The sequence below is a fragment of the Lemur catta genome, chromosome 5 (assembly GCF_020740605.2).
Source record: "Lemur catta isolate mLemCat1 chromosome 5, mLemCat1.pri, whole genome shotgun sequence".
Classification (NCBI taxonomy): Eukaryota; Metazoa; Chordata; class Mammalia; order Primates; family Lemuridae; genus Lemur; species Lemur catta.
Window position 1 is genome coordinate 22,735,900 of NC_059132.1, and position 26,011 is coordinate 22,761,910.

Genomic DNA, 26,011 nt, shown 5'->3' on the forward strand with positions numbered 1-26,011 from the left:
TCAGTCGTAACATCTGTAAAATGGGAGTCATGACTCCTACCCTCCTGCCTTTAAAATGTTATTGTGTGATAAGTAATCATTTTGAAAAGCTCTCTGGGTCCCTTGTGTATTAGCTTAAGCATCTCACACTCAAATGCCTGCAGGGACCCGCAAGCAACCGCAGCAAGCCAGATGAAGTGCAGATATTGGAAGAAAGATTTCAATATTACTCAAACTTGTTTAAACACTCACACACCCCGTACAAAATCTGCATTAGCCACATAAATCATCCATGCCCACAGACTATTTCTGACGTTTCCAAGGTAAAACCTCTGCCTTCAGCTTTTCCAGAAAAATAGCAACAGCAACAACGTCTTGCCTTGCCTTGGAGCTCGCTCTCAGCATACGCTCTCCTATCTAGCCTCTCATTTTGCTTTTGCCATCAGCTAACAGTTGGGCAGAGCAATGGTTCTAGTCCCACTTGCTCGTGGGACAGCTCAAGTCTCAAGAAGGACCAGAATGTGTCTATAAGCCCACCACAACTCAGAGGCCAGTGCTATTCTGCAGCCCACACTCCCATCAGAGCAATCAGTGACCTTGACAATGATGAGCCCATAGGCGAGACTTAGCCTCTCTCCATCTCCAGACTCTCACCACTCCGAACATCAAATTGAGCCACTTTGTCATTCTAAGCTATAGTCAATAGGCAATTGCAACGTTGTGCAAAATGTTTTCTGTCCCCAAATTGGGCAGAGACCATCAACAGACCTTGCTTCCTTTAATAAGTTTAGTGACTTGCTGAACCTAGTTTGGTCTCCTTTTTTCTTAAGCTATTTCAGAACCTTGACCCCAAGGGCTGGGTTGGAGGCTGAAAATACCAAGATGGCAAATACCATTGGAGTCAGTGAACTCCAGTCAGCATTGGCTGAGTTCTAAGTATTTGCTGTGTGCACAACCTCCCTGCTCGGCCCCGGCTGGTCCTCTACACTTCATTTCCTGACTCCTTGCTTCAAACTCTGGGCTTCATGTCACCAAACTACTTGAACTTCCTTAAAGGGCCCAGGGCTTCTCACCTCCCTGCCTTTTCTCACGCTATTCCATCTATTTGGAATTCCCTTCCCATCACCAAACCTCACCCTTTGGCATCATGTCAGACACGACCAATTCCAGAGGCTCTGTGACTTCACCTGCCTTCCTGGAACTGAAACACATCCCTTCTCATATGTCCCCATCATCTGGGTGTATCTCTGTCCCTACCTCTTTCCCATTTATTATAAGTTATTTATATGTCCTCCGTCTGACCATCACCTCCTGGAGACAAGGTGTCTCCTTATCTTTATTTAACCTTCACCTGGCACAGTTCCTGTCATGTAATCTGTGCCCAGAGAGGAATGAGCAATAGATGCCAAAAGAACAAAACGACGAATAAAACAGGGCCCTGGCTGTTAATAGCCTGCTCTCCGGTGGATGCTTTGGAAGTAAGTCTGACCATGACACAGGTGAAAGTGACTGGTATTAACAAAGGCCCTGAGGGCAGAAAGCGGGACACAATCAAGAACAAGCACAAGTCCCCCCACCCACCCCCACCACCCCCTTCTTCAGCCCAACCCCTGGGGAGAGAAGAACCTGGGAGAGGCCATGAGCATCATGCCCTTGGGTAGAAGGGTCATCACACATGTAGGTTAAATATTTTGTCCCCACTTTTAAGGCTAAACACAGTTGTGATCACCACTGGCCAAGTGTGAGCTCCTCTATTCTGTACCTTATTTGGGGTATGGAAAGAGAAATGTATAAGCCCCACATTCTCTATCTCTGCCTTGACTAGAAAACATACTTGGAGCCAGAGTCTACAAGGCTGAAGCAGGAGTTTGATGAGGGGCCTTAAAAATTATGCAAAGACGGTTGGCTCATGTGTTTGGGGAAGACAAGCACTCCGCCTTGCGGCTTGTTAAACAGATGAGGAGCAAGTTAGGAAAAAGTTAGCAAATATTTACTTGCTATAACACATAAGTTAAATCTTTGCTTATTCTATAGTATCATAATAAAGCTGGATTTCTGTTTAACTCTGTTTACTAAGAAAGGCAAAGAGATTTCCTCTGATAGTGAAAGGATTATTCTAATAGTTCTAAAGACTGCTGACTTGTAACCTTGGAAAATGACTGTTTGTTTGCAGAAAGCTGCATAATGAATGTTTGCTGTAGAAAAGTGTCTGTGTTCACTGAAAGTTGTAACCGATGTTTATCATAACGGAGATTGATTTTACTCACCAAGCATGTGATAATTAGCCCACTAACCATGACCTCACTAATCTTGGTCTAATTAATTCAACCAGTACACAGGACAGAGGAAACTCTCTTAAACTAGAAATATAAATTCATGTAAATTATTTTACAGATAAAACAAAAGTAACTAGTGTACTAACCTTAAAACCCAATGCAGATTCTTAATTAGCTACAATACACAGTAACAGTCCTTGGACACTTCTATCTTGGCGTTGGTGACTCAACACACTCTTGGTTTTTCTCCTACTTCTACTTTATTTCCTTTGCTGACTCCTGTCCTTGGCATGGTGTAGGTCAAGCCTTTGTCCTAGGTTCTCTTGTCTTCTAACTTTATGTTTTCCCCATAAACATAGCCATCACTGCTATGGATTTAAAAATGATTTTCAACACATGAATCTCCCCATAAATTCCCAGCCCAGACCTCTCTTCTGAATTCCACACACATCTTTCCAGCTACCTATTCATCACCACCCCTGGGCATATTAAGTCTGAAGAAACTGGGAGACATCTACAATTTATTCATGACTCCACCCTCTCCCACCACCACCATCCCAGAAACCTGGGTCTCTTCTAGAGTTTCCACAGCAGATGCCACCCACTCAGGACCAAGGCAGGGCCCTGGGAGTGATCCTTGGCATCACCTGCTAACTCAGGCCTATATCTAACCTGTCGCCAAGTCCTGACAGCTCTACCTGCTATGTGTTTCTCAAATTCATCTGCTATTTCCATTTCTATGGCCACCACCTCAGGTAGACTATTAATTACCCTTTCACCCAATTACTTGAGTAGTCTCCCATGGGGTCTTACTCTAGTCCCTTATCATTGTATCAAAGTGTAATTATGTCACCTATTTATAGTTTTCTAAGGGCTTCCCTAAGACCTTTGCAATAAAGCATGAAAACCAAAACCCGGCCCACAGTTCTTGCCAAGCCCTTCTGGGTCCTATTTCCCTGTTCTAGTCCTTACTCGCCACAATTGGGTCATTATGTCTGGGTTTTGGTTCTCACCCCCTTTCCCTGGCTACCTCCTGTATTTCTTCCTCAAGGAAGGTCTTCCAGACGGGATCAGGTGCTTGTTACTTTCATTGCTCCCTCCGTTTATAACTGTATTCACATGTTACATGAGAGCAAGAGCCTTGTCTTACTTCCTTGGAGCCTGGCCCACTGTGGGGACTTGAAAAGTATTTGTTGAATAAATGGGTGGAGGAGGAAGGTGGTGGCTTGGAGGAAAGGTTTACACTAAGGAAATTCCAGTTTCCAAGCAAGAAGCCAAATCTTCCCTGGATCACATACGTGGCCCCAACTACCTCAGGGGCAAGATACGAAAGAATGGAGAAAATCTTATCTGATGCCTCGGGATCTATTGTAGTCTTCAGGAACCTCTTGCCCACTGTGGGGTCACCTTGCAGCTTTTAGACATAGTGGGAAAATGGGAGCCTCCCTGCTTATAAGGCTTAAAAAAAAATTCTTTTATTCTTTTTTTATTTTTATTTTTTAATTTTTATAGAGACAGGGTCTCACTGTGCTCAGGCTGGTGTCAAACCCCTGAGCTGCAGTTATCCTCCCACTTTGGCCTCCCAGGAAGCTAGGACTACAGGCATGAGCCACCATGCCCAGCCAAAACAAATTTTTTTTAAAGAGACTGTTTTTAGAAATGACCTTAGATATCCTCTGGGCTAAATGGATTACCTTTTAGATAAAGCAGCTGACACATGGAGGGGGGGTAGTTGCCCAGTGTCACAGACTGCTGTATGCTTTCCTCATAGACTATATAGTTTTATTTACCTTCTCACCCCTTCCCTGACTACACGTCAAACAGAGAGAAGATTCTAGGCACAGACAGAAACTCCCAATTCCAGAGTCTACTACATGCTGCGTACAGCTTGGCAGAGGGAAAAAAAAACCTGGGCCAGTCAGTAGGGAGCTCTCTTAACTTCTCAAAGACCTCGAGAATCTCACCTCACCACTTGGGACCTCAGTCTCTTTATCTAGCAAATAGCAATAATACTATGACACTGTCAAGTCAGCATGGGCCACAGATTCAAGAAAAGAATATGGACTTTAAAACTACTTAAAGCTTAACATTACAAAGCAATTGAATTTGCCTAAATTAGAATAGCCCAGAAATACAATGGACTGCCTCGTGCATGGTAGATAAGAGACAAGCCTCTGGGTCTAGAGAGCTTGGTTCTGACCATAGCTTAACCACTGTGTGGCTCTGGACAAACCACTAAATCTCTTAGTGCCTCAGTTTCCTCATCTGTACACAGAGGGAAACTAAAGTACTAACCACATGGGATTGTCCAGAAAATAAAATGAGTTAATTATATGTAAAGCACTTAGAATAATCCTGGTACATAATAACTGTTGTTACATTTTGTTGTTGTTATTATTGTTGTTGTTGTTGTTGTTGTTGTTGTTGTTGTTGAGCTCCTCAACACTAGAGGTTCTGGGCATGGATTTGATAACCATCAGTTAGTGCAGTAAAGGACCTCGCCCTGGGCAGGGAGTTGAATGCTAAGACCATTTTCAATGCTGAAATTTAAAAAGTCAACAGACATCAGGAATTATCTGTACTCTGTTATTTCCCACCAGGTACTTTTTCCTGTCTCTCCAAGGGACCTATGGGAAGTCTCTTATCTCAAAAGCTCAGAAAATTGACCAACTCCCCATGGATAAAAGAGACCTAGAAATCCAGAGTTGGAGAAGCAGACAGAGGCCCGCCCTTGTCCCTGGTGTGTCGGGGCCCACCCACCATCCAGCACCACCTGGCCCAGAACAGGCCTTCAGAGCCAGCACCCCAAGGAGCTCCAGCCCTCCCAAGCAGAAGCACATTGAACACTGGGTGCTCCATGGGCAGAGAGGCAGCAGAGAGCACATGAAAGATGACCCATGCTCAATGGACTCCTCTGCTAAACTGTCATCAGGGGAACACCTTCTGGGGCCTAACAGGACAATGGCACCCAGACCCTACCCAAGTGGACAGACCAACATGTCCCGGCGCTCAAAGAGCAGCAGCCATCGCCGATCTCAGAGTTCTCTGACCATATGAGGGGGCTGCAGAACTCTGTGCAAACTCAGCAGAGGCTACCGAATCATGGGCCCGGGTAACCCTTGACCCTTCCTCTTCATAGGGGAAAGAATGTGCCAGTCTTAATCTTTTCTCCCCACCAGGCTTGACTTCCTTGGAGGAAGTGCTGGCCGTCAGGGCTTTGACACAAAAAGACTGGAAAACCTGTCGGTCTCCAGTTTTCTGCCACTTCCAGGCAGTCCATGTTGCAAAGAGCAGTTTGTATAAGGAGGCTATGTTTCTGTTGCATTGAGTTATCAAATTTTTTAGCCCAGAGACATTCTTCTGACCCTCCAGATAAGTACAGCCTATGACCCAATGCAACTGGACCGTAAGCTTCCAAGGTCCTAGGAAGTGCATCAACCCAGGCAATATCTCAGGATATGGAAGTTACTGGGCTTGTCAAACCATCACTTCACCCCGTGGTGCCAAGGGTTAAAGTTTCAGAAGAGACCCATGTATACAAGGGCTTCATCTCAAGTGTGGGCTCTGATGGCCAAGTCAGTGTTAACATCCCTTCCACTCACAGAGAGGTGGGTCTGCTTTTTGTCTCTAAGCCAAAGAAAAACCACATCTAAAGATGAAAAGTGGATTTGAACTCAGTGTCACAGACACTTCTGGGGGTTGTAGAGTCACAGCTAGTGTAGGAGGCGAGAAGAATAGACTTGCTGGAGGGAACAGGTGCATGGAGACCCCTGTTTTAGCTAATAGACCATATGTCTCACCATCTGGGAAATCTGCCAAGAGGACACAGGCAGCACTCTTTTTTAAATCTATTTATTGTATTTATTTTTAAATAAAATTACCCATCCTCATTCAGTTCTTAGAATTTAAAAAAAAACCCTCTAAGATCAGGAGATTAGCATATCTGCGCCCAGAATAGGCCCACATGATGGAGCAACTCTGAGCTCAAACAGTGACATCTTCGAGGGTAGGGCTGGCTTTAAACCCCATTCATTCGGCCTATCCCAGAATACCACCTCCTGGAAGACACTAGCACATGCTTCAGTTAAATAAGGGGAGTCAGAGTTTCACTTCACAGGGAGGGAATGATTACACAGGCTTCTTATCCCTAGAGGTCATAAATGCTGAAGATGTAAAAGAGTTCAAAACAGTCTTTAAAGAAAAAAATAGACAACGGAATTCTCATGGGCTGTCCAGAGAAACCAAGTTTCTGTGGGCAGGGAGACCCTGTCCCTAGTCTTTTCAGATAAGTCAGGGAGGGTTACTGAGCCCTCCCTCCTTAAGGTTGTGCCTATAAAGCAAGAGGAAAAGGGATGGATATGAGTGTGGCAGGTCTTTGAGCCCAAGAGTCATAGCCACCAGCCACGAGTTGGCCAATCACTTGGGTAGCTCCTCAGCAAAGGTGCCAAAAACCAGTCAACAATCCAGTTGGCAAATGACAGACTGGGCTGGCCCTCTGACCGTCTTCCTGGCAAACCTGGACTGGAGGGGCTATTTGGAGCATCATCCTGGAGCCGGTACACCTACTCTCTCTCACTGCCTCTGCCACGCAGCGATGCCAGCGCCAGCAGGCTGGTGGGTATTCGGGGGAATCCTACCTGAAGGTTGCCAAGGGAGGCACAGGGAAAACCACCAGGCAAAGCAATGACGATATGAATTGTTCCAAGTGAGGGGACTGAGTCAGATCTTGGATCTTAGGGCCCCTCTTTCCCCTGACGATTCCTGCCTATTACCAAAAGCCAGTAAGAGCCAGGTGGGATGTTTCAGAAAGGAACAGAACAGCGGCCTCAGGAGACCTGAGTTTGCGCCTTTGCTCTGCCTCTGTTCTCTCCAGGATCCAGGATCCCACACCCTCGAATTAGGTTAGAACTGCCCTACCTCCCAGGCTTGGCATAAGGATCAATTCAAAATTGCAGGAAACCCAGTGGTGACAACCCTTTGAAAGCTGTAATACCCTCAGTAATAACACAAGAGATTTTTATTTCAGAATTAAGAGAGAGAAAGAGGTGATGGGAAAGTTGAAAAAAAAAATGTCTGATCCCTCTTCCTAAATTCCAAACTACCCGACGTTCTGATGCTGCTCTTTTTCTTACGTGACCAACCGTCCCAGTTTCCCTGGGCCTTACTCATTTTCACAAAGTTCCACATCCTGGGAAACTGGGTCAACTGTCACAACTGGTCACCAACTCTTGCCCCTCTTTGTAAATCAACTATGACCATCCAATGTGCCATCTTAGGGGGGAAACTTATAGCTGTTTCCCTATAACATAATGCTAATGATTATACTTAGAACATTTTTATACTTTTATGATGTTTTACTGATTGGAAATAAGTCATCCTTTATTAAAGAAATAAACATGGTTTTTCAGAGTTGCTTTCCAAGCTAAAGTTCTTATTATTTCCTTATATCATTATCACTTGTTCTGAAATGCTCTCATCTGCTCATTTTCCTTTGCATTCATTTTTTCATCCATCCATTTATCTATTCAGTACACTTCTGTTAAGCCCTACTAGATGTTTGGCAATGTGCTAGGACCTGTGAGGAGCTCAGTCCCCGTCTTACAGAAGCTCATAGTCTTGTTGGACACCTTGCCTCCAAGACAGAGTATCAGGAACACACTCGGCCCAATGTCAGAGTGCAACACAAACCAAAAGGACAGCAGTTTGGGGCACTTTATCCTGAAGAAGCAGCAGGCATAGGATTCTCAAGGCAGGGTGACAGGCCGAAGACCCCATTGTAGTGATGGCCTACACAGCAGGGTGCTCCTCATACAACATGACAAACACGGAATAGACCTCCTTTGCTTGTTCCCTGCAAACGCTAATGTGTTTCTCCATTTGCCTTCCTTGTCCCATTTTATAGATGGACAGCTTGAGGTTTGATACCTTTTCCAAAGTCAACAGGCAAGCATGTGGCTGAGAGCCAAGATTCAAGCCCCAGTTGCCCAACTCGAGGGTCCAAAATATCCCCTACTAGGCTGCCCTCCTTCCATAGTATAGTGAAATCCCTGACTCGGTTTAGTCAGGAAATCCGGGCTCTCAGATCTGCAAATTTCTTTTTTCTTCCCCTCTCCTTTACCTGTAAAATGAGGGGGTTGGCCTGGAGGACATCGAAGGGCTCCAGAGTTTTCTGAATTTGTGGTTCTGATCTGTGAGAACATACTCAGTTCACACCTAAATGCCCTTGAAGCTTTCACTCAAGCACTCAAACTATCAATAAGAAATCTTTTTGTTTGTTTGTTTTGATAGATGTATTAGAAGCCAGACTGATCCAACTCTTGGAAAGGATAATTAATGCCACTAGTAAGTCAACTGAAAGCCTGCTGATTGGCTAAGCATTAGCAAGTCACGTAGATCAAGGGTCGGGAGAGCCAGAGAGGGGAAGCAGGTGGCAGGAAAGGAATCTGCAAGATATTGAGGTACCTCCCAAAGCAAATAAACAAAAAGACACATGCTCTATTTATGCCACAGCTCCTCTAACAGGTGCACACTCGCCCACCGTCCCCTGAGCTCGCCCTGCCCTGCCAGGCTCAGAGCCCACGCTTGTGGGAACCCTGTGGGAACTTTTACTCACTGTCGACATTCTGAACACATTCTGTACTTTCCAACCTCTGTGCCTTTGCCCCAGCCATGCCCTGTGCCCAGGATGTCTGCTCAAAGCCCAGATCTCAGATTCAGACCTCGGAAGACCACTTTCTCCATAAAGCTCCCCCAGGCACTGAACTGCCAAAGCTCTTAGCACCTTGCTGTGGAGCCCAATATAGACTTGCTTCTAGTTATTCATGTCTGTGGGGTTTTTTTAACCACTTCTGCTGGGATGACAAAGCCTGAAGTCACAGGCCATGAATGATTCAACTTTAGGTCTTCCCCAGGCCGGCACCACGCCTTGGCCAACAATAGTGGAGGACAAGCTTAGAAGCGTGTTCCCTTATCTGGTCCTGACCACCAGCCCAGGAGGCAAAGGTGGGGAAAGACATTTCCCCTGGCTTTTCGCACGCCAGGAAGTCTCTGTCTTGCCCTCCCCTTCTTCTTTTCTCCATAAGCAAAAACCAGATGGCGATGCAGTGGTCACATCTCCAGAAATCAATGTCTAGTAGGCGTGGCTGGGGCAGCTGCATAAACTGTCCAGCCTCCTTCTCTCCCAGCTTCTCTGTAGCCGGCCACTCACTCCAAACACAGATATGGTGCTGGGAGAAGGACTGGTGTCCTGGAAGACATGCTGACATTGGCCCAGCTCTAATTACGGCGGCTTCAACAGCCTGCGCCATGCCTAGCAGACAAACCAAACCAGAGGCACATTAATTTCTGCCCCAGCTGGTGCCCACGATGGGCCGGCTCACACCGCCTTGCTCCAAGGGGCCCTGCCTCAACCCTGATGCCGGAGAAATACACTCAGCCCTGACTCTCTTCTTATTTGTAATTAGAAGTTCCCATTAAAACCACCACAGCAATGAGGCACACACCAGGCAGCCTACTTCAGGACAATTAGCACACTCCTCAGGTGGCTAAAATGGCCTGGCCCTGGCCTGGAGCCGACATAATTGCACCAAAACAGACAGCCTACCGGGAGGTTCCCATTTTAAGTGGAAAGAAACAATTAGTCACGCAATCTATTGGGCAGTTAGATCTGTAGGAAATTATTCAGTATACATAATTTAGAAGTATTCCAGGGGCTGAGATATATGGAAATCATCTCTCGCCTATGGCTCAGAACGTCCCTAAGCAAATCTCTATCTCTGCGACACCCCCCTACCCCATTCTACTAATGCTCTGTGTGTTTGTGTGCAGATACTTACTGCGCAAAGCAGGGTTATTGTAATTATGAGTCTGGATCACCGGAGACATGAGCATTCCGTCCCTGGAATGTGGGAAATAATTAGTGGGGCAAAGAGGTTCTGGAACACTCATCTGCCTTGCTATTTTCTGAATCCCCAAGCCACTAATTAAAACCTGCCCCTAAGATCGCTGCTGGCCAAGTCATCCTGGTGATTCTGAGAAGTAAATAAGAAGAGCAAATTAGAAGACCAGAAAGATCTCCCTGAGCACCAGGATTGCTGCAGAAAGCCACCCCAAGGCTCCCTGGGCTCTGTATGAAGCCACACTCTTGGATTGCACGTGCAGGAGCATCTTGTCCGTATTCCATCGCCCTCTTCAGCTCTCATTGCTAAACCATTGCACTCTCCACAGACCAGCAGCGCTGCTGTCATTAATATTCAACTGGCATTTCCACTGCGCACTCAAAGCCTGTTCTTTCAGCCTTTGCAAATCCAATTCAGACCAAAGTAATCTTTGCCCTTGCATTTTGGTTCAGGCAGCAGGGATTGTTAGGATTGCAGATTATGGTTTATTAGCATTTATTGAGCAGCAAAGGAGCCCTGCAAGATAATGGTTGTCACTAAGTGTCTGACTCCCAAACTGAAATTAACAAGCCAGCAGGACACAAATACTGCGGCAGGCAGGAGGCTGTTTCGGGGAGAATTTTCATGTATGATTTTTCATATAACACTATAGATGGAGGGGAGGGATAGGAGGCTTTGAAGAAAGAGGCAGTCTGGCTAAGAGGAGGCACCCACTGGTTGATCACTCACTTTAAGGTCTCTATTCACACTTCAGGCTTCATTATTTGTGGATCCAGAGGATGTGGTAAAGTGTAAAAAGGCCTCGATTCAAATCCTGGACTAATCCAGCATGCGACCTTGAACAAATTACTTTCCCTCTTGTAGACTCAGTTATCTTCAAACTGAGTTAACAGAACCAGTGGTATTCAGTGGTGTCTCAACCCTGTTCCTTAAACCCCTGGGTAGATGCAAGCAGGGTGCAGAGGGTCAGGTCCCCTTCCCTACGTTACCAAAGCTGCTCTCATCTTTCCTGCTTCACATTCCACGCGTTCCCCTAAGATTTTGTGTAAAGAAAATTCTTCGTTTTAATTTGCAGAATGCATGTTTGGAATCACTAGATGATCTCTAAAACCCTCCATAGCACTAGAGTCTCTAAAGTAGTAAGAGCTGAAGTGGTATAAGGAATCCGCCGTACTAGCTCAGAAGCAGCTGTGTGAGTGTCTTTCGAGTGGCAAAGAGACACGGGAGAGACAGAAGGAGGAAGGGGATTAACATGAATCCCAGCAAAGCAGAGAAAATACCCAGTGATGATAAGAATGACCATGTGTATATAAACAGAGTGCACAGGACCTGAAAAGGATGACTTCGGGGGGTGTGTAGACTTTTTTTCATAACCGACATAGCTCAGGGGGAAAGTCCCTCTGGTCCAGGCTGGTAGGTCCAGATGGATGAGACTTTCTGTCCCCTCTGTCTGGAAGGGGTGCATTGCTCACCCACATAAGCTTCAATAACAAGGAAGGTATCAGCACCTTTGGTGAAAATCTTCTGAAGGCAAACTCTGAAACCTAAAAGAAATCTCCTTGAGTCTTCCAAGATGAAATCAAATTATTCTAGCTAAGGAAACTCAGGTCAAACCAAACAGCCCAAACTGGCAGACAAAGTCATCTCTTGAAACATATAATAAAATAAGAACATCAGCTCAACTTCCAGTTAAACACAGTGGACTGGCATAGCACCTGTCTCTACTTTCTCCTAAAATCCCACTAGAATGTGAGTTAAGGAAGCATAAAGATATAAACCCACCAAAGAGTAGGCACATTTTTTGGAGCTGTATCTACTTGGGTGGGGGATCAAATTTCCAAGTCGTATTTTGGGGGTTTGGGGGCATTAGGAGAGAACAGAGGTTGCCACAACTAGATGCCACAACAGAGGCGTCCAGTCCTCTGTCTGCCTCCCCCCAGTAAGTCTTGGTCTCGCTCACTTTTTATTTTTTTTTCTTGCTCACTTTTTAATTGGCCAAAAAGACCTGACCCCCCAAATGAAACCATGTGCTAATGAGCACCAAGGAAATACCGATGTCTTTACATGCAATGTATTTTTGTTCTTTGTGGCCTTCTCCAAGGAGAAAATTCTACCTTCTCCCTTGCACTTATAAATGCGCAAATAATTTCTATATTGACACCCTAAATGCAAACCCTTTTGACCCTATGTCTCTTAGAGGTGGCTGCAGGGAAAGTAGCTTGCTCAGGGCACAGCAACTTCTCCAGAAGGGCTTAAGAGAAAGGAGATGGCATTGGAGGACAATGCTTGATGCCATCAGGATGCACCATCTACCCGCTAGAGCCCAGGCCACTGTGCGTCCCTTTCAAATGCTGACAGCCATCAAGCACTAAGTTCTCAGGGTTGAGAAGAAGAATAAGAGCGTCCACGCTGATAACTACCATTTCTTGAGCATGTACAGTATTTGAGGCCCTGTACTCATGCTCTACCTACAACTCTTCGCTTAATCTTTATGACATCTGTACCAGGTATCACCATTTCTATTTTACAGAGCAAATTATGGCTTACAGATTTCTGTTATTTACAAATGGCCGCACAGCTAGTATGAAGCAAAGCTGGATTTTAACTTTAGTTCTTCCAATCCCAAAGCCTGTGTTCCTACCCACAAAATTCTGTTTTGTTCTGACTCATTCTTAAGCTTCTGTCACAGGAGGCGATATCACTTACCTGCTTAGAAAGTTTCAATAGTTACTGCCTACAGCAGTGGTTCTCCAACCCGGCATTATACATCAGCCAAATTCAATGACTCCCTGTTGCCCAAAAAGTGGTATATACTCCCTACCTGTGTGTTTTATGTATAGCACTCCCCCAGTGCGAAAGGCTTTTTGCTGCTAAAATGTATATTACACATCTTTACGAGACCAGCCAAGGTTACACCTCCTCTGGAGACTTCTGTGAGCACTCTAGCCCCCAAAAGTTTTTGCAGAGATTTTCTGTCCCCTGGGCTCTCAAAACCCTTATTGAGTGTCATTTATTCTGTCTTGATAATATGACACCTTTCAAGTAACCATTTTATATGTTGTATTTGTCAAGATCCCAACAAGAAGCACATTCAAATTAGAATGATTTGAGGAATATTGAATAAAGGGCCTATTTACAAAGTTTTGGGAAATTATAGGGAAACCACAGTAGCCAGTATGAACCCCAAGTCTGGGAACAGCATCTTCTCTAACCACTCCTAGGCCTAAAAGGGGTGAGAGGAGGAAACCGTTGTGGCTAATAGAAACCGGTAAAGAGAAGGCAGCCCAGAGAGGGCCACCTGATGCATGAGAAATTAAATACCCATAGGGTGGGCGACAGTGAATAAATACCTCAGCTTGCTCTCTCTACTCCCCTGCTCCCTCCCTCCCATCTCTTGCCGATGCTCCCGCTGGCAGAACTCAACTGGAGGCTAAAGGGAAAGGGAGCTCATTGCCATAGGCCAGTGGGTCTCAAACTTTACCAAGCATCAGAGCCCACCTGGAGGGCTGTTAAAATAAAGATTCCTGGGCCCCATCCCTAGAGAGTCTGGTTCAGTTGGTCTGGTGTGGTACTTAAGAAGTTGCTGCAAGATCGCAGGTGATACTGGTATGATGCTGACCCCAGGAGCACACGTTGAGAACCACCGCCATAGGCCCCCCAACACAGGTCAGCCTCCTGGGGTGCAAAACAGGGTGGGAGGGATGAAAAGTTGATCTAGGGGGGCAGAAAGAGGATACCTTACACACAAGCGTGTCTCAAATCTATACCCTTAGACCAGGGGTCAGCAAAAATGTTTGTAAAGAGCCATCTAGAAAATCTTTTAGGATTTGCAGGTCATATTCTCTCTGTTACTACTACTTAACTCTGCTATTATAGCACAAAAGCAGTCACAGACAATACACAAATGAATGAGAATGGCTGTGTTCCAATAAAGCTTGCTTTCTTCCTTTTTAAATTTTATTTACTGGAAACTCATGTTAAGTCATACTCACCTTTGTATCTCCACAGTGTTCAAAAACAACCACTGCAGTTATTCCCTTAGTATCCACATATAAAAGCCAGGAACTTTATGTACATTATCTCTTTGCTTTGAAGAAACCTAGATTTAATCTGTTCCAATTAGGATAAGCACTTAGGTAGCTCTCAATTTATTTGTTAAGCAAATTTTTTATTGCTACTGTGTATCAGGAATGGTGCTAGTCACTCACAACCCAGAGGTGAATGAGACATCCTTGGTTCCCTGGTTTCTTGGAGTTAATCTGCTAGTAAGATGTCAGTTAGAGTTTTCTGGTTGCCAGCAACAGACATGACCCTGAGTAACTTAAATAGAAAGAACTGTGTTTGGACCAGGTGCAGGGGCTCATGCCTGTAATCCCAGCGTTTTGAGAGGCCAAGATGGTAGGATTGCTTGAGACCAGGAGTTCAAGACCAGCCTGAGCAACATAGTGAAATCCCGAATCTACAGAAAATAAAAAAATTAGCTGGGCATAGTGGCACATGCCTGTAGGCCTAGCTACTCAGGAGGCTGAGTTGGGAGGACTCTTGAGCCCAGGAGTTTGAGGTTGCAGTGAGCTATGATTGTGCTACTATACTCCAGCCTGAGTGACAGAGTGAGATTTTGTCTCTATGAAAGAAAAAGAAAAAGAAAGAAATGTGTTGGGTGAATATTGGAATGCCAATTAGGCTTCAAGGACAAATAGGCAAACAGGTCAGCAATTCCTTGGGAAGGACAGAAACCAGGTACCTCCCATGAGAGTAGCCAAGGCCCAGGTTCTACCTCCTGGATTCTCTTTAACTGTGTCTTGTACAGGGCCCTGACTTAACTAGTTTTAAAATCTCCCCCAGATGATTCTAATTTGTAGTCATGGTGATGACTACTGCTCTGGCCTCCTCAGCAGAATTGTTTTGTTTTTCTCCTATGTCATTGTGGTTTTTAGTAGGTCACTGACTCCTGATAAAGTTATAACACACTTTTAAAAATCTACCTGAATTTCCCAACTCCTCAACAATATACTCCATGTTTATAGCACTTATTTCTTTTCAAAGCATCCTCAAGTGAGCCTCATGACTGTCCTATGACGTAGACCAGACAGCACAGATGTTATTATTTCTCCTTAAGACAAGAAAACTGAGGTTCAAGCAGGGAATGTACCATATAAGTGAATGTCAGAGCTGGGACTAGAACCTAGGTCTCCATAGGGCAGTGGTTCTCCAACTTTGGAGTAACCTAGACACCTTGGGATACTTGTCCCAGTGCAGTATCCTTGGCTTCAAACCCAGAGGTTCTGATTCAGTAAGTCTTGAGTGAGGCACAAGCACCTACATTATCACCAATGTGATTCTGATGCATTTGGCACCAAAATCTCAGTTGGTGAAACACTGCCACTGAGGAAATCACCTTTAGTCCATGGCTTTAAATATTCTTATCCTGCCCAGAAGCATGGGAGAGAACCAGCTGACCTAATTCAAGACTGTTTCCAAACCCATGGTATTTCATTTGCTTTCTCCTTCATTCTCTCTCATTACCTGCTAATGTTGTCTTTCCAGAGAACCAATAGTCAAAGACAAAGTCTAGATCAGCGATGGTCAATGAGTTTCGGTTCAGCATGCCAACTCGAATCAACCGACAGTGGCTTCTTAGAGCCTTGGATTAAGAAGCAATGAGGCTGCGCCCGGCACAGCAGGAAAATATACTGTGAGCAGCTTGTCGTGGCTGTCATGGGCACAGTGAGGATTTAGGCAGCCCAGCACTTTCGTTGCTCTAATCTAGACAGTACTTTATCCCCAGCTCTGTTCTTGTTTTTCTGCTTAGAGAATATTTCTACAAAGAGAGACCTCGTTTCTGGCTACAGATAATAAGAAATGATTTCTTAAAATTGCTTCCACACTGCCCATAAACTAAGGATTCTGCCTGAGACATTCTGGATGCCATGATTCAAATGTAAATATCCCCTGAAATCCATCAATGTCTGGGTGGCTGATTAAGCACCATGGACTATAACAGTGTTCCCTTTTCTGATCTTCAGGCGTTTTTGATTTTTGTGAGCTGATGTATTACCACAGTGAGGGGACTTTCTCACACACTCTGCCCATGATAACAGATGAGGTGTGAAATTGATTCTGAATACCTAGGAGGGTTAAGATTTATCACCGTACATTAGGCCTTGTGGAGCTTTACTGGATGAATCCCAACTACATTCAGAATCCAGCCATGCTTCTAGGGAGAGAACATGTAGTGACCCAAGATACATCAAATACAGATGTTCCACAGCTGGCACCCATACAGGACTCCCTTCCATTCATTCAATCGGCAGATTTTTACTGAACACCTAATATGTTCCAGGTACTATTCTAGGAGCTGCAGATACTGCACTGGACAAGAGACACAAGGTCTCTTCTGATTCACTTACCCCTAGAGCTGACTTCCTTCCTGATTGTAACTTACACTCACCATTGAGTAAACACGCCAACAGCCTGGTGCCTGGGGTTCAATACTCGAGGTGGCCTGAACTGGACAGCGTCCCACACTTTTCTGGACTGCAGAAACTTGGAGAAGCCACCATGGTGATGGCTAATTCCCTTCTATTACCTTCAATACGAAGGATAAGCCCATGGAAATCTCTACTGAAGGCGGAAACCAGGTGAGCTTCTCAAGAAATCACTCAAGGAGCAGCTTCAGGCAAAATCCCTACCTAAATGGACGTTATGTAGACACCTGGAAAGAATTCATCTTTCTGCCAATCGATGTGTAAAACCATACTCTTAGCACAAAGTGGGGCAAGAGAAATGTCAAGCAGAACATCAGAATCACATAGCAAAGTTTATTTGAAAATGAACATTCCTAAGTCTCTGTTCCCCCACCCCAGAGTTCTGCCACTGAAGTCTTGCATTTGGCCCAAGCATATCGAGTCTGAAAACGTACCTGCAGGTGATTCTGATGAGTCTCAGAAACATTGCCTTCAAGTTTCACTTAGAAACAGGCCGAGCCTCTGTCAAAACACAAGGTGCAGATTTTGTCAAAGCTTGGGGACATAGAAACCCACTGGACTGGGGACACGAAGCTTGAGGTCTGGTCCTGATTTTGTCTTCCATCAGCTGTGTGACCTCAAACTAGCCATGTCAGCTCCTGGGCTCCAGTTTTATTACATGCACAGTGAGGGGAAAAGAGTAGGTGATTTCTTCAGCATCTTAAGATTACGTGGCTGTATGTTTTTGACATTGGCAGGCTAATTTCAAACAGTAATTCATTAACCTCCAGTATAAATAATCACTGATAAATAGTTCTTACAGGACAGTAATGCATATTTAAAACACATTAGTGTGCCAGACCAGTCCATTATATACTTACATGTCTCCAGGATCCATAATTAAGCTGTGGAATTTGTATAATATAAACTCCTCCGTAGCAGACTCATCCTTGGACTATTTGTTGCCCTACCTTCTTCCTCCTGCCCCTGTCACTATCCTGTGGGTGTCTGCACAGCTGGGGTAGTTAGTATTGGCTCTAAGTGGCAGCTACTGGATTTCCCTAATAATATGTCTCTAAATCTCTTCTCATTCAAGAATCTATAGTTGTGTCTTGAAAGACTTTTAATAGACTGACTTTTTGCTTAATCATTTCCATTTGATTAATATCCTTGCACTTTTTCTTTCTGATTGCCTGTCTCTCTGTACCCCACTCACGTACACCTGCCTGTGAAAACTCTGTGCTAAGACCATTCACTAAACAACACGTCAGACAGCAAACATCAAGATTTTTATATCTGTTCTTTCTTCCTAGAGATTATCTCTTTCAAGATAATGATGCGATTAAAATCTGACTTTCTTGCCTTTTCAAACTAGTTATCTAGTCCACATCTCTACCCCCAGCCAAGCCACAATGCAAAATTAACATGGATACTTCCCTGGGAATTCTTCACCAGCTCACAGTTGAATCAGCCAGTGCTCCTCTTTGGAATGGGGTTTACACTTCAGTACACCCCTAGAATCATAGCATGTTAGAGCAATGGGTCCCAAAATTGTAATATGATAAGAATGTCGTAAAATGTGACAATTGTTTTCCCACTTCTGTATCCTGCTCTATACTGCTTGCCCTGGAATCCTGCCTGTTGCACTTCCCAGATTCTCTTGCCAGGGCTTTGGTTAGGTTCATCCGATCTGAATCACTGGCAGCCAGAAAGGAGAAGTCATCCTGATTCTAGCATCAGCGGAAGGTGGTGTCTCTTGAGCAATTCCAGCAGCAGCGGTGACATGACACATCTCTCTCTGAGGCCCCAGCACTACCCATGTGGGCTCCAGATCGGAGCTTCCTCATCAAGAGGCTCCCCTCTTCTTTTTAATCCTTAGCATACTCCTTCATTCTATTCCCCCAGCCCTCCTAGCACCTTTATAACAATGGTAGACTATTGGCAGAAAATGGTCCCAATGAATCCCTTCCCTCTCTCCATGGTGCTTAGCAATGTGACTTTAAAGCTTCTCCCATCAAAATGTGAAGTCCATTTCTCTACCTCTTGCATCTGAGCTGACCTTATGACTTCCTTTGGCCAATAAATTGCAGCAAAAGCACTATTGTGTCAGTTCCGATTCTAGATCTAAAGAGACTTTGCATGCTTCCATGCTCTCTTTTGAAATCCTACATGCTACATGGTGCTACATGCACAAGCCCAGGCTGCTGGAGGATGAGGGATATCACAGAGGAGAAGCACATGGCCCCAGCCAATAATCATCAGACCGATATTCCGAGCCACCTCGCTGACCTGGTATCCTCCAGGCATATGAAGGAGCCCAGCCAAGACCAGAACAACAATCAGCTGACCAGTAGACTTACTTATTCACAACAACCATAAATGATAGTTCTTTTAAGCTACTGATCTTAGGATGTTTTGTTACCCTGCAATAGGTAACTGATACAGTAACTGATTCCTTGCATTAAATCTCTCTCCATTGCTGTTTTTCTGACTGGACCATGATTGATAAAGGAAAGTTGTTAAAAATGTAAAACCTCAATTCAAGCACCCCAGGCAATTTTGATGCATGTGGTCTCACACCATTCTGTACCAAACATAGCTTTCAAGGGGCTGAGGAGATCACCCTGTCCACGTTCTCCCCGGTCAGGCAGTTTAGAGACAAGATTACCTTCAGGCCAATCTTGCTCAGCCTGTTTAAATACCTGGCAACCAACTCCAGTGTCCAGTGAATGTCGCATCATTGTCAAGGATTCTTTTTTCTGTAATCATTAGCCTCGTTCCCCCAAGCTGCAGTTTTTGTCTCTTTCCTCTTATTTCTTTCTCAGAAGGAAAAAAGAGTGGCTGGTAGAAATTGTCTTGCCCCTCTCCCCCACCTTTATGGATTTATAATTGACAAAAATTGTATGCATTTAACACGTACAATGTGATATTTTTGTAGACACTGTGAAGTGATTACCACCATCAAGATATACAGTCATGCACCAAATAACAATGTTTCATTCAACAACAGACCTCATATATGATGATGGTACCATAAGATTATAATGCCATATTTTACTGTATCTTTTCTATGTTTAGATAGATATACAAATACCATTGTGTCAATTGCCTACAGTATTCAGTACAGTCACATGCTATTCAGGTTTATAGCCTAGGAGCAATAGGCTATACCATATAGCCTAAGTGTGTAGTAGGCTATGCCATCACTCTATGATGTTTGCATGATGACAAAATCACCTTACATTTCTCAGAACATATCCTTGTCATTAAGTGATGCATGACTATAGTTATCTCTCTGTGTGTGTAGTGTGGGGAGAATGCTTGAGATCTACTGTCTTAGCAAATTTCAAGTATACAATACATTATCATTAACTATAGTCATCATGCTATACATATGGTCTCCAGAACTTATTCATCTTATAACTGAAAGTTTTTACCCTTTGACCAAAATCCTTCCAGTTCCCCCACCTCCCAGCCCCTTGCAACCACTTTTCTACTCCCTATTTCTGTAAGTTTAATTTCTTTAGATTCCACATACAAGTGAGATTGTGCAGTATGTGTCTTTCTGTGTCTGGCTGATTTCACTTAACATTGTCCTCTAAGTTCATTCTTATTGTCACAAGTGGCAGGATTTTCTCCTTTTTTAAGGCTATTTTCTATAAATAAAACACTTTCTTTTCTTAGTTTAAATATCCCCAGCCAGATTCTTTAACTTTCATCTTTGGCCCATTGGAATTATTTTTTAAAAAAAACTGACATCAGATTGATCTTAGATAATTTCAGCTCTACTATGTGACTTTTTGTAAGTCATTAAGCTCTCTGAACCTCAAATTTTCTCAGCTGCAAAATAAGGTCTGTTGTGAAAAATAAACGAAACAAAGTTTGTAAAAACTTAATATGTGTTAGGTCTTGTTTTTCTCTTCTCCGATTCTGTTCTCTAAAGTAGAATTGCAGAATAGAAAATGAAACACTACCGGCAGGGCACGGTGGCTCACGCCTATAATCCTAGCACTCTGGGAGGCGGAGGCGGATGGATCGCTCGAGGTCAGGAGTTCAAGACCAGCCTGAGCAAGAGCGAGACCCTGCCTCTACTAAAAATAGAAAGAAATTATCTGGCCAACTAAAATATATATACAGAAAAAATTAGCCAGGCATGGTGGTGCATGCCTGTAGTCCGAGCTACTGGGGAGGCTGAGGCAGTAGGATTGCTTAAGCCCAGGAGTTTGAGGTTGCTGTGAGCTAGGCTGACGCCAGGGCACTCACTCTAGCCCGGGCAACAGAGCGAGACTCTGTCTCAAAAAAAAAAAAATAAAATAAAATAAAATGAAACACTATGAATCTGGTATGGATCCAAATACCCAGATTCAAACTTCTATCAGAGTCATGAACAGACTCTCCCATAATAATGGCCAAAAAGTCCCCATTCCTATGGTGACAGATGTGGAGAGCCAACGCTGAAGCCAGTCACCTGCCCCTGCTCTGGAGGAAGGAGCACCCCAAATCCTGCCTCAGGGGAAGACACAAAACAGGCTGATCAATTCTTCTGAGTTCACCCAAGAAAAAAGAAGGGATGTTTTTAAATACAAACTAATATGTTTTAAATAAACAATAAGGAAAGAAGTCAAATTCCCAGTACCCCCAAAACAATCACTGTCCACACCTTAAGTATATTCTTCTACACTCACTGAAAAGAGCAGGGAACAGATGAGTGCAGATCTCAGAGGAAAGAGGGAGAAGGCGTTTACATCACACACTCCATGGAAACCACTTCTGATCTCCTTCTTTAGGTCTCTGTTGTCTCAAAGTCCCTCCTGGGCTGTGTTTGGGGAGAGGAGGGGGAACATCAGGGAGAAAGAGGGTAGAAGGGAGGCCAGGGAAGAATATAAAATTTCTCTCCTGTTCCTATCCATAATGTCCTGCCTTATTGGACCCTCCTTCCCTCCAAAACATTGCTTTACTATTTGGGCAATTTAGCACCATTTTCTGTTACTTAAGATTTAGCCCAGACCACTTCCACCCCAAGCAAAGTATTTTTTTTAAAGACATAAAGTGTGTTCCCCAAGAGAGATACTAATGAAAAGAGTTGTCTCCACTGATGTGTGTGTACACAGTATTCTGTAATCAAAATCCAATACACACACACAATGAATACTGTATCCATTTTTATGTAAATATATGGTCCTTAATTTCATTTTTATTGATACATAATTGTGCCTAGGGGATACATGTGATATTTTGATACAGGCATACAATGTGTAGTGATTAAATCAGGGTATTTAGGACATCCATCACCTCAGACATTTATCGTTTCTTTGTGTTGGGAACATTTCAAATCTTCTAGCCATTTTGAAATATACAACAAATTATTAACTATAGTCTCCCTACTGCACTAGCAAATACTAGAACTTATTCCTTCTACCCAACTGTATGTTCATACCCATTAACCAATCTCTCTTCACTCCTCCCAATCCTTCCCAGCTTCTGGTAACCATCATTCTACTCTCCACCTCCATGAGGTCAACTTTTGTAGCTCCCACATATGAGTAAGAACATGTGGTATTTGTCATTCTGGGTCTAGCTTATTTCACTTAATATAGTAACATCCAGTTCTATCCATGGTGCTGCAAATGCCAGGATTCTATTCTTTTTTATGGCTGAATAGTATTCTATTGTATATACATACCACATTTTCTTTATCCATTCATCTGTTGATGGAAGCATGTTGATTCTGTATCTTGGGGGTGCAGGCATCCCTTTGATATACTCATTTTCTTTTCTTTGGATAAATATCCAATAGGAAGACTGCTGGATTTTGTGGTACTTCTATTTTTAGTTTTTTGAGGAACTTCCATACTGTTTTCCATAATGGCTATACTAATTTAGTTTCCTTTTCACTCCATCCTTGCCAGCATTTGCTATTTGTCTTTTGGACAATAGCCATTCTAACTGGCATGAGATGATATCTCGCTGTAGTTTTGATTTGCATTTCCCTGATGATTAGTGATGTTGAACCGGAGATGAAGTTCTATGACTTCCTATGACCTCCTCTTCTAGACCTCTGCCCACCCCCGGTAAATTAAGTAGAGGTTAGACCAGATAACGTCTAAAATACCTTCCAGCCCTGAAGATTAATATGGTAAATTCTTCCAACATTTTGTTGTATTCTGACATTTATTCTCTTTCTTATTAAGGCAACTAAAGAGGATTAGGGGAGGAAAAGAAAAATCAGATGCTATAAAAGTGTGTTTATTAACTAATGTAGGGAAATGAAAAGGCAATGGAGGGGATTCTATTTATATCTCCCTCAAGGATTATGCCATAATCTATACTGTTTGATTTTTTAATGTGTTCATTCAGAACTGAGGCCCTGTACGGTGCTCTTTAAGCCTGACACTGAATGAAATAATTCAATTAAAATAGGCTTGAAGCTTTTGCAAGGTATTAAATTCCCTGAAGAGAAGATTTAGGACTGGCTGAAGCCAGCTTCAGCATCGGCACTGGGGAGACTGCAGGAAGCGTAAGGGCTTGGCTGGCAGTGAGTGCGCCGGGAGGCATCAGCGGATGTGGGTTCCGGGCTGCTTGGAAAGGGATTGTCAACGTGGAAACTATGCTTCAGGGACAACAGACTCTGCCCCAAAGCTTGCCAATGGCTCACTGGGAGCCACTGAGTTTAGCATATTGCCCCTGACAAAACCTATCTTTCCATATAGGGAAATGAAGTTTAATAACTATTATCTTAAAATACCATCCATTTTCACTGCAGCTTTCTATATCCTAGAATTCAGCACCTTCCATTCATTATTTTCATAGCCTCCACAACAATTGTATGAGGTTAAAAATTATCAAGCTAGCCAGGCATAGTAGTTCATGCTTGTAATCCTAGCATTCTAGAAGGCCGAAGTAGGAGGATCACTTGAGGGCAGGAGTTTGAGACTAGCCTGGGCAACATAACAAGACCTCATCTCTACAAAAATTTTAAAAATTAGCAGGATGTGGTGGCATATGCCTATAGTCCAGCTATTGGGGGAGGTTGAGGCAAGACGATCACTTGAGCCCAGGAGTTAGAAGTTACAGTGAGCTAGGATCATGCCACTGCACTCCAGCCTGGGTGACAGAGAAAGACCCTATCTCAAAAAAAAAAAAATTATTAAGCCCACTTTATAGATGAGGAAATTGAGGTTGCCAAGAAGTGCCACGATTTGCCCAAGATTACACAGCTAATAAACCATATATTCAAACCCATGTCCATGGTGCCAAAGTCAGCACTCTTTAGCACTGTACCACTTAAAATGTAAGTGGCACGTTATTGCAGGAACCTGAACTGGGAAGAGGGCTAGGGAGAAGCACATGCGTGCAAAGAAATACAGACACAGTCCCTTCCCCCAGGTGCATGCAGTCTGGTAAGCAAACAGGACTCACTCAGAATCGCTCACACTAAATTACAAATGACTGAGATTAGAGCCATACCTGAGAATAGGTTTTCACATGGGCAGGGCAGAGAGTACAGGATTCCAGGTAGAGATGATGAGAAATGGGCAGGCTGAGGAACTAAATCACCCTTCATGCATCTGCCAAAGGCCAGCACAGCTAGCCACTTTCCCACCCCACCCCCCACATTTCTTGGGATTAGGAACTCTGTCTTCCTCATTCAGCTCCATATCATCAATACCCAGCACTTATATTTTGTTGGGAGTATGGAAGAATCTCTGGGAAAAAAACAAAAAGTACGATATTAAATAAGCCAAAGAACAAGAAATCTCAACCCTAAATCTAACCAGTAAGAAAAAAAGGTGAGGGGGCAGTCTGGGGACTTGAGATACCTGTAAGGTTCAGTTCAAGAGATACCAGAAAGGCTAACTGACCACTATGAATCGCTAGCCCTAGACCAGTGGTTTTAAAACCTAAGTTGTACATTAGAATCACCTGGGGAGCTTGTTAAATCACAGGTCGCTGGGCCCTAACCCCAGGTTTTCTGATTCAGTAGATTAGGAAGTTTTGCATTGCTAACTAGTTCCCAGGTGATGCCAATGCTGTTGGTTCAGGGTCTAACACTTGGAGAATCAGCAGCACTCAACTTCACTGCACAACAGAATTACCTTGCAGAGCTTATAAAATCACCCAGGCCATACTCCTGTCCAATTACATCACAATCCCATGGGTAGGACCAAGGTATGTGTATTTTTAAAAACTAGAACAAGGTGATTCCGATGTGCAGCCAAACCACAGAGGAAGTAACGTAAGAGATGTGTGGGCTTTGACACTAATACACCATGAAAATAACAAGAAATATTTACTGAGAACTTACATGTGACAGTCACTTTACTAAGTACATTACTGCATGATGTCATTTAATCCACACCAAAACCTTTCAAGTAGGGACTATTATTCTCATTTTACCTGTAAGGAAGGTCAGTGAAATTAAGCAATTTGTCCTGGGGTATAGATGACTAAATGACAACCTGAGAAAATGAAATTCAGGTCTAGGTGTCAGCAAAGCCTTGTAATCACTAGGGGTCTTTAGCTCCCTTCACTAAGCCACTCAGTGCTCTGGCCTCTGCCTTAAATCTTCAGTATTTGGTTGGGTCCAGATGCCAAAACAACCTGAAATGAAACAACTGAAACTAACCTCACATTTAGCATCATGGAAGCCAACATTTAGCAACATGTAAGTGCTGTCCAGAAAGTATCCAGGCATTATATCCACATATTCATCATATCCGTGGCTGGATACTTTCCCAACAGCCCTCAGTATACCTGTGCATTCATAGATACATATGTGAATAATGCAAATGCAAATCACACAATGGTTCTTTTACTGAATTCAACACTTTTTCTTTAAACCCAGTCACTGTCTGGCTTATACTCCTTCGATGACACACAATCTTTTCCAAGAAAAGTTCAAACTGTGAATGTGGCATTGGAGGTCATTCGTGATGGGGCTCCTGTCTCCGGCTCTCCAGCCCCTCATCCCTCCTCCTCTGTTCTCACTGCACATGCACTCGGCTCCCTCATAAATATTATAGATTTTCCCCAAAACTTGCTGAGTATGTATGATACAGGCTTCACAAGGCATAAAACTCAACCTGCCTTTCTCCTTTACAAAGAGAAATCAATGTTGGCACATGCCAGAGACTGTTTCTTCCTAGTTTGCAAACTGATATCACCAACAAAGCTCTCCTTTCTACTATTCAGCCATCCTGGTTGTCTTCTGGATAACACCATTATCTTCAGTAACCAGCCAAGACACACTTTTGTAGGAAGTCAGACCACTAGACTATTGTTGGCTAGAGAAGCAAACAACCCAGGAAGCCAAATAATATCCCCTGTATAACCAGACCAAAACAAGCAGGACTTGATTAATAACCGGTAGCTTCACTAAATCTTGTTCCTG

The 26,011-nt window shown here is 43.8% G+C and overlaps 1 protein-coding gene across 1 annotated transcript in view; it reads left to right on the forward strand.

Annotated features, from left to right (window-relative positions):
• The window catches only part of ATP10B (ATPase phospholipid transporting 10B (putative)), a 91,181-nt gene extending 83,517 nt beyond the window's left edge, over positions 1-7,664 (forward strand). Inside the window, exon 22 of the mRNA XM_045551239.1 lies at positions 4,856-7,664. Within this exon, the coding sequence (XP_045407195.1) occupies positions 4,856-5,312 (457 nt within the window). The 3' untranslated portion in view covers positions 5,313-7,664. The remainder of the gene's footprint in view (positions 1-4,855) is intronic.
• The last annotated feature ends 18,347 nt before the right edge of the window (positions 7,665-26,011 follow it).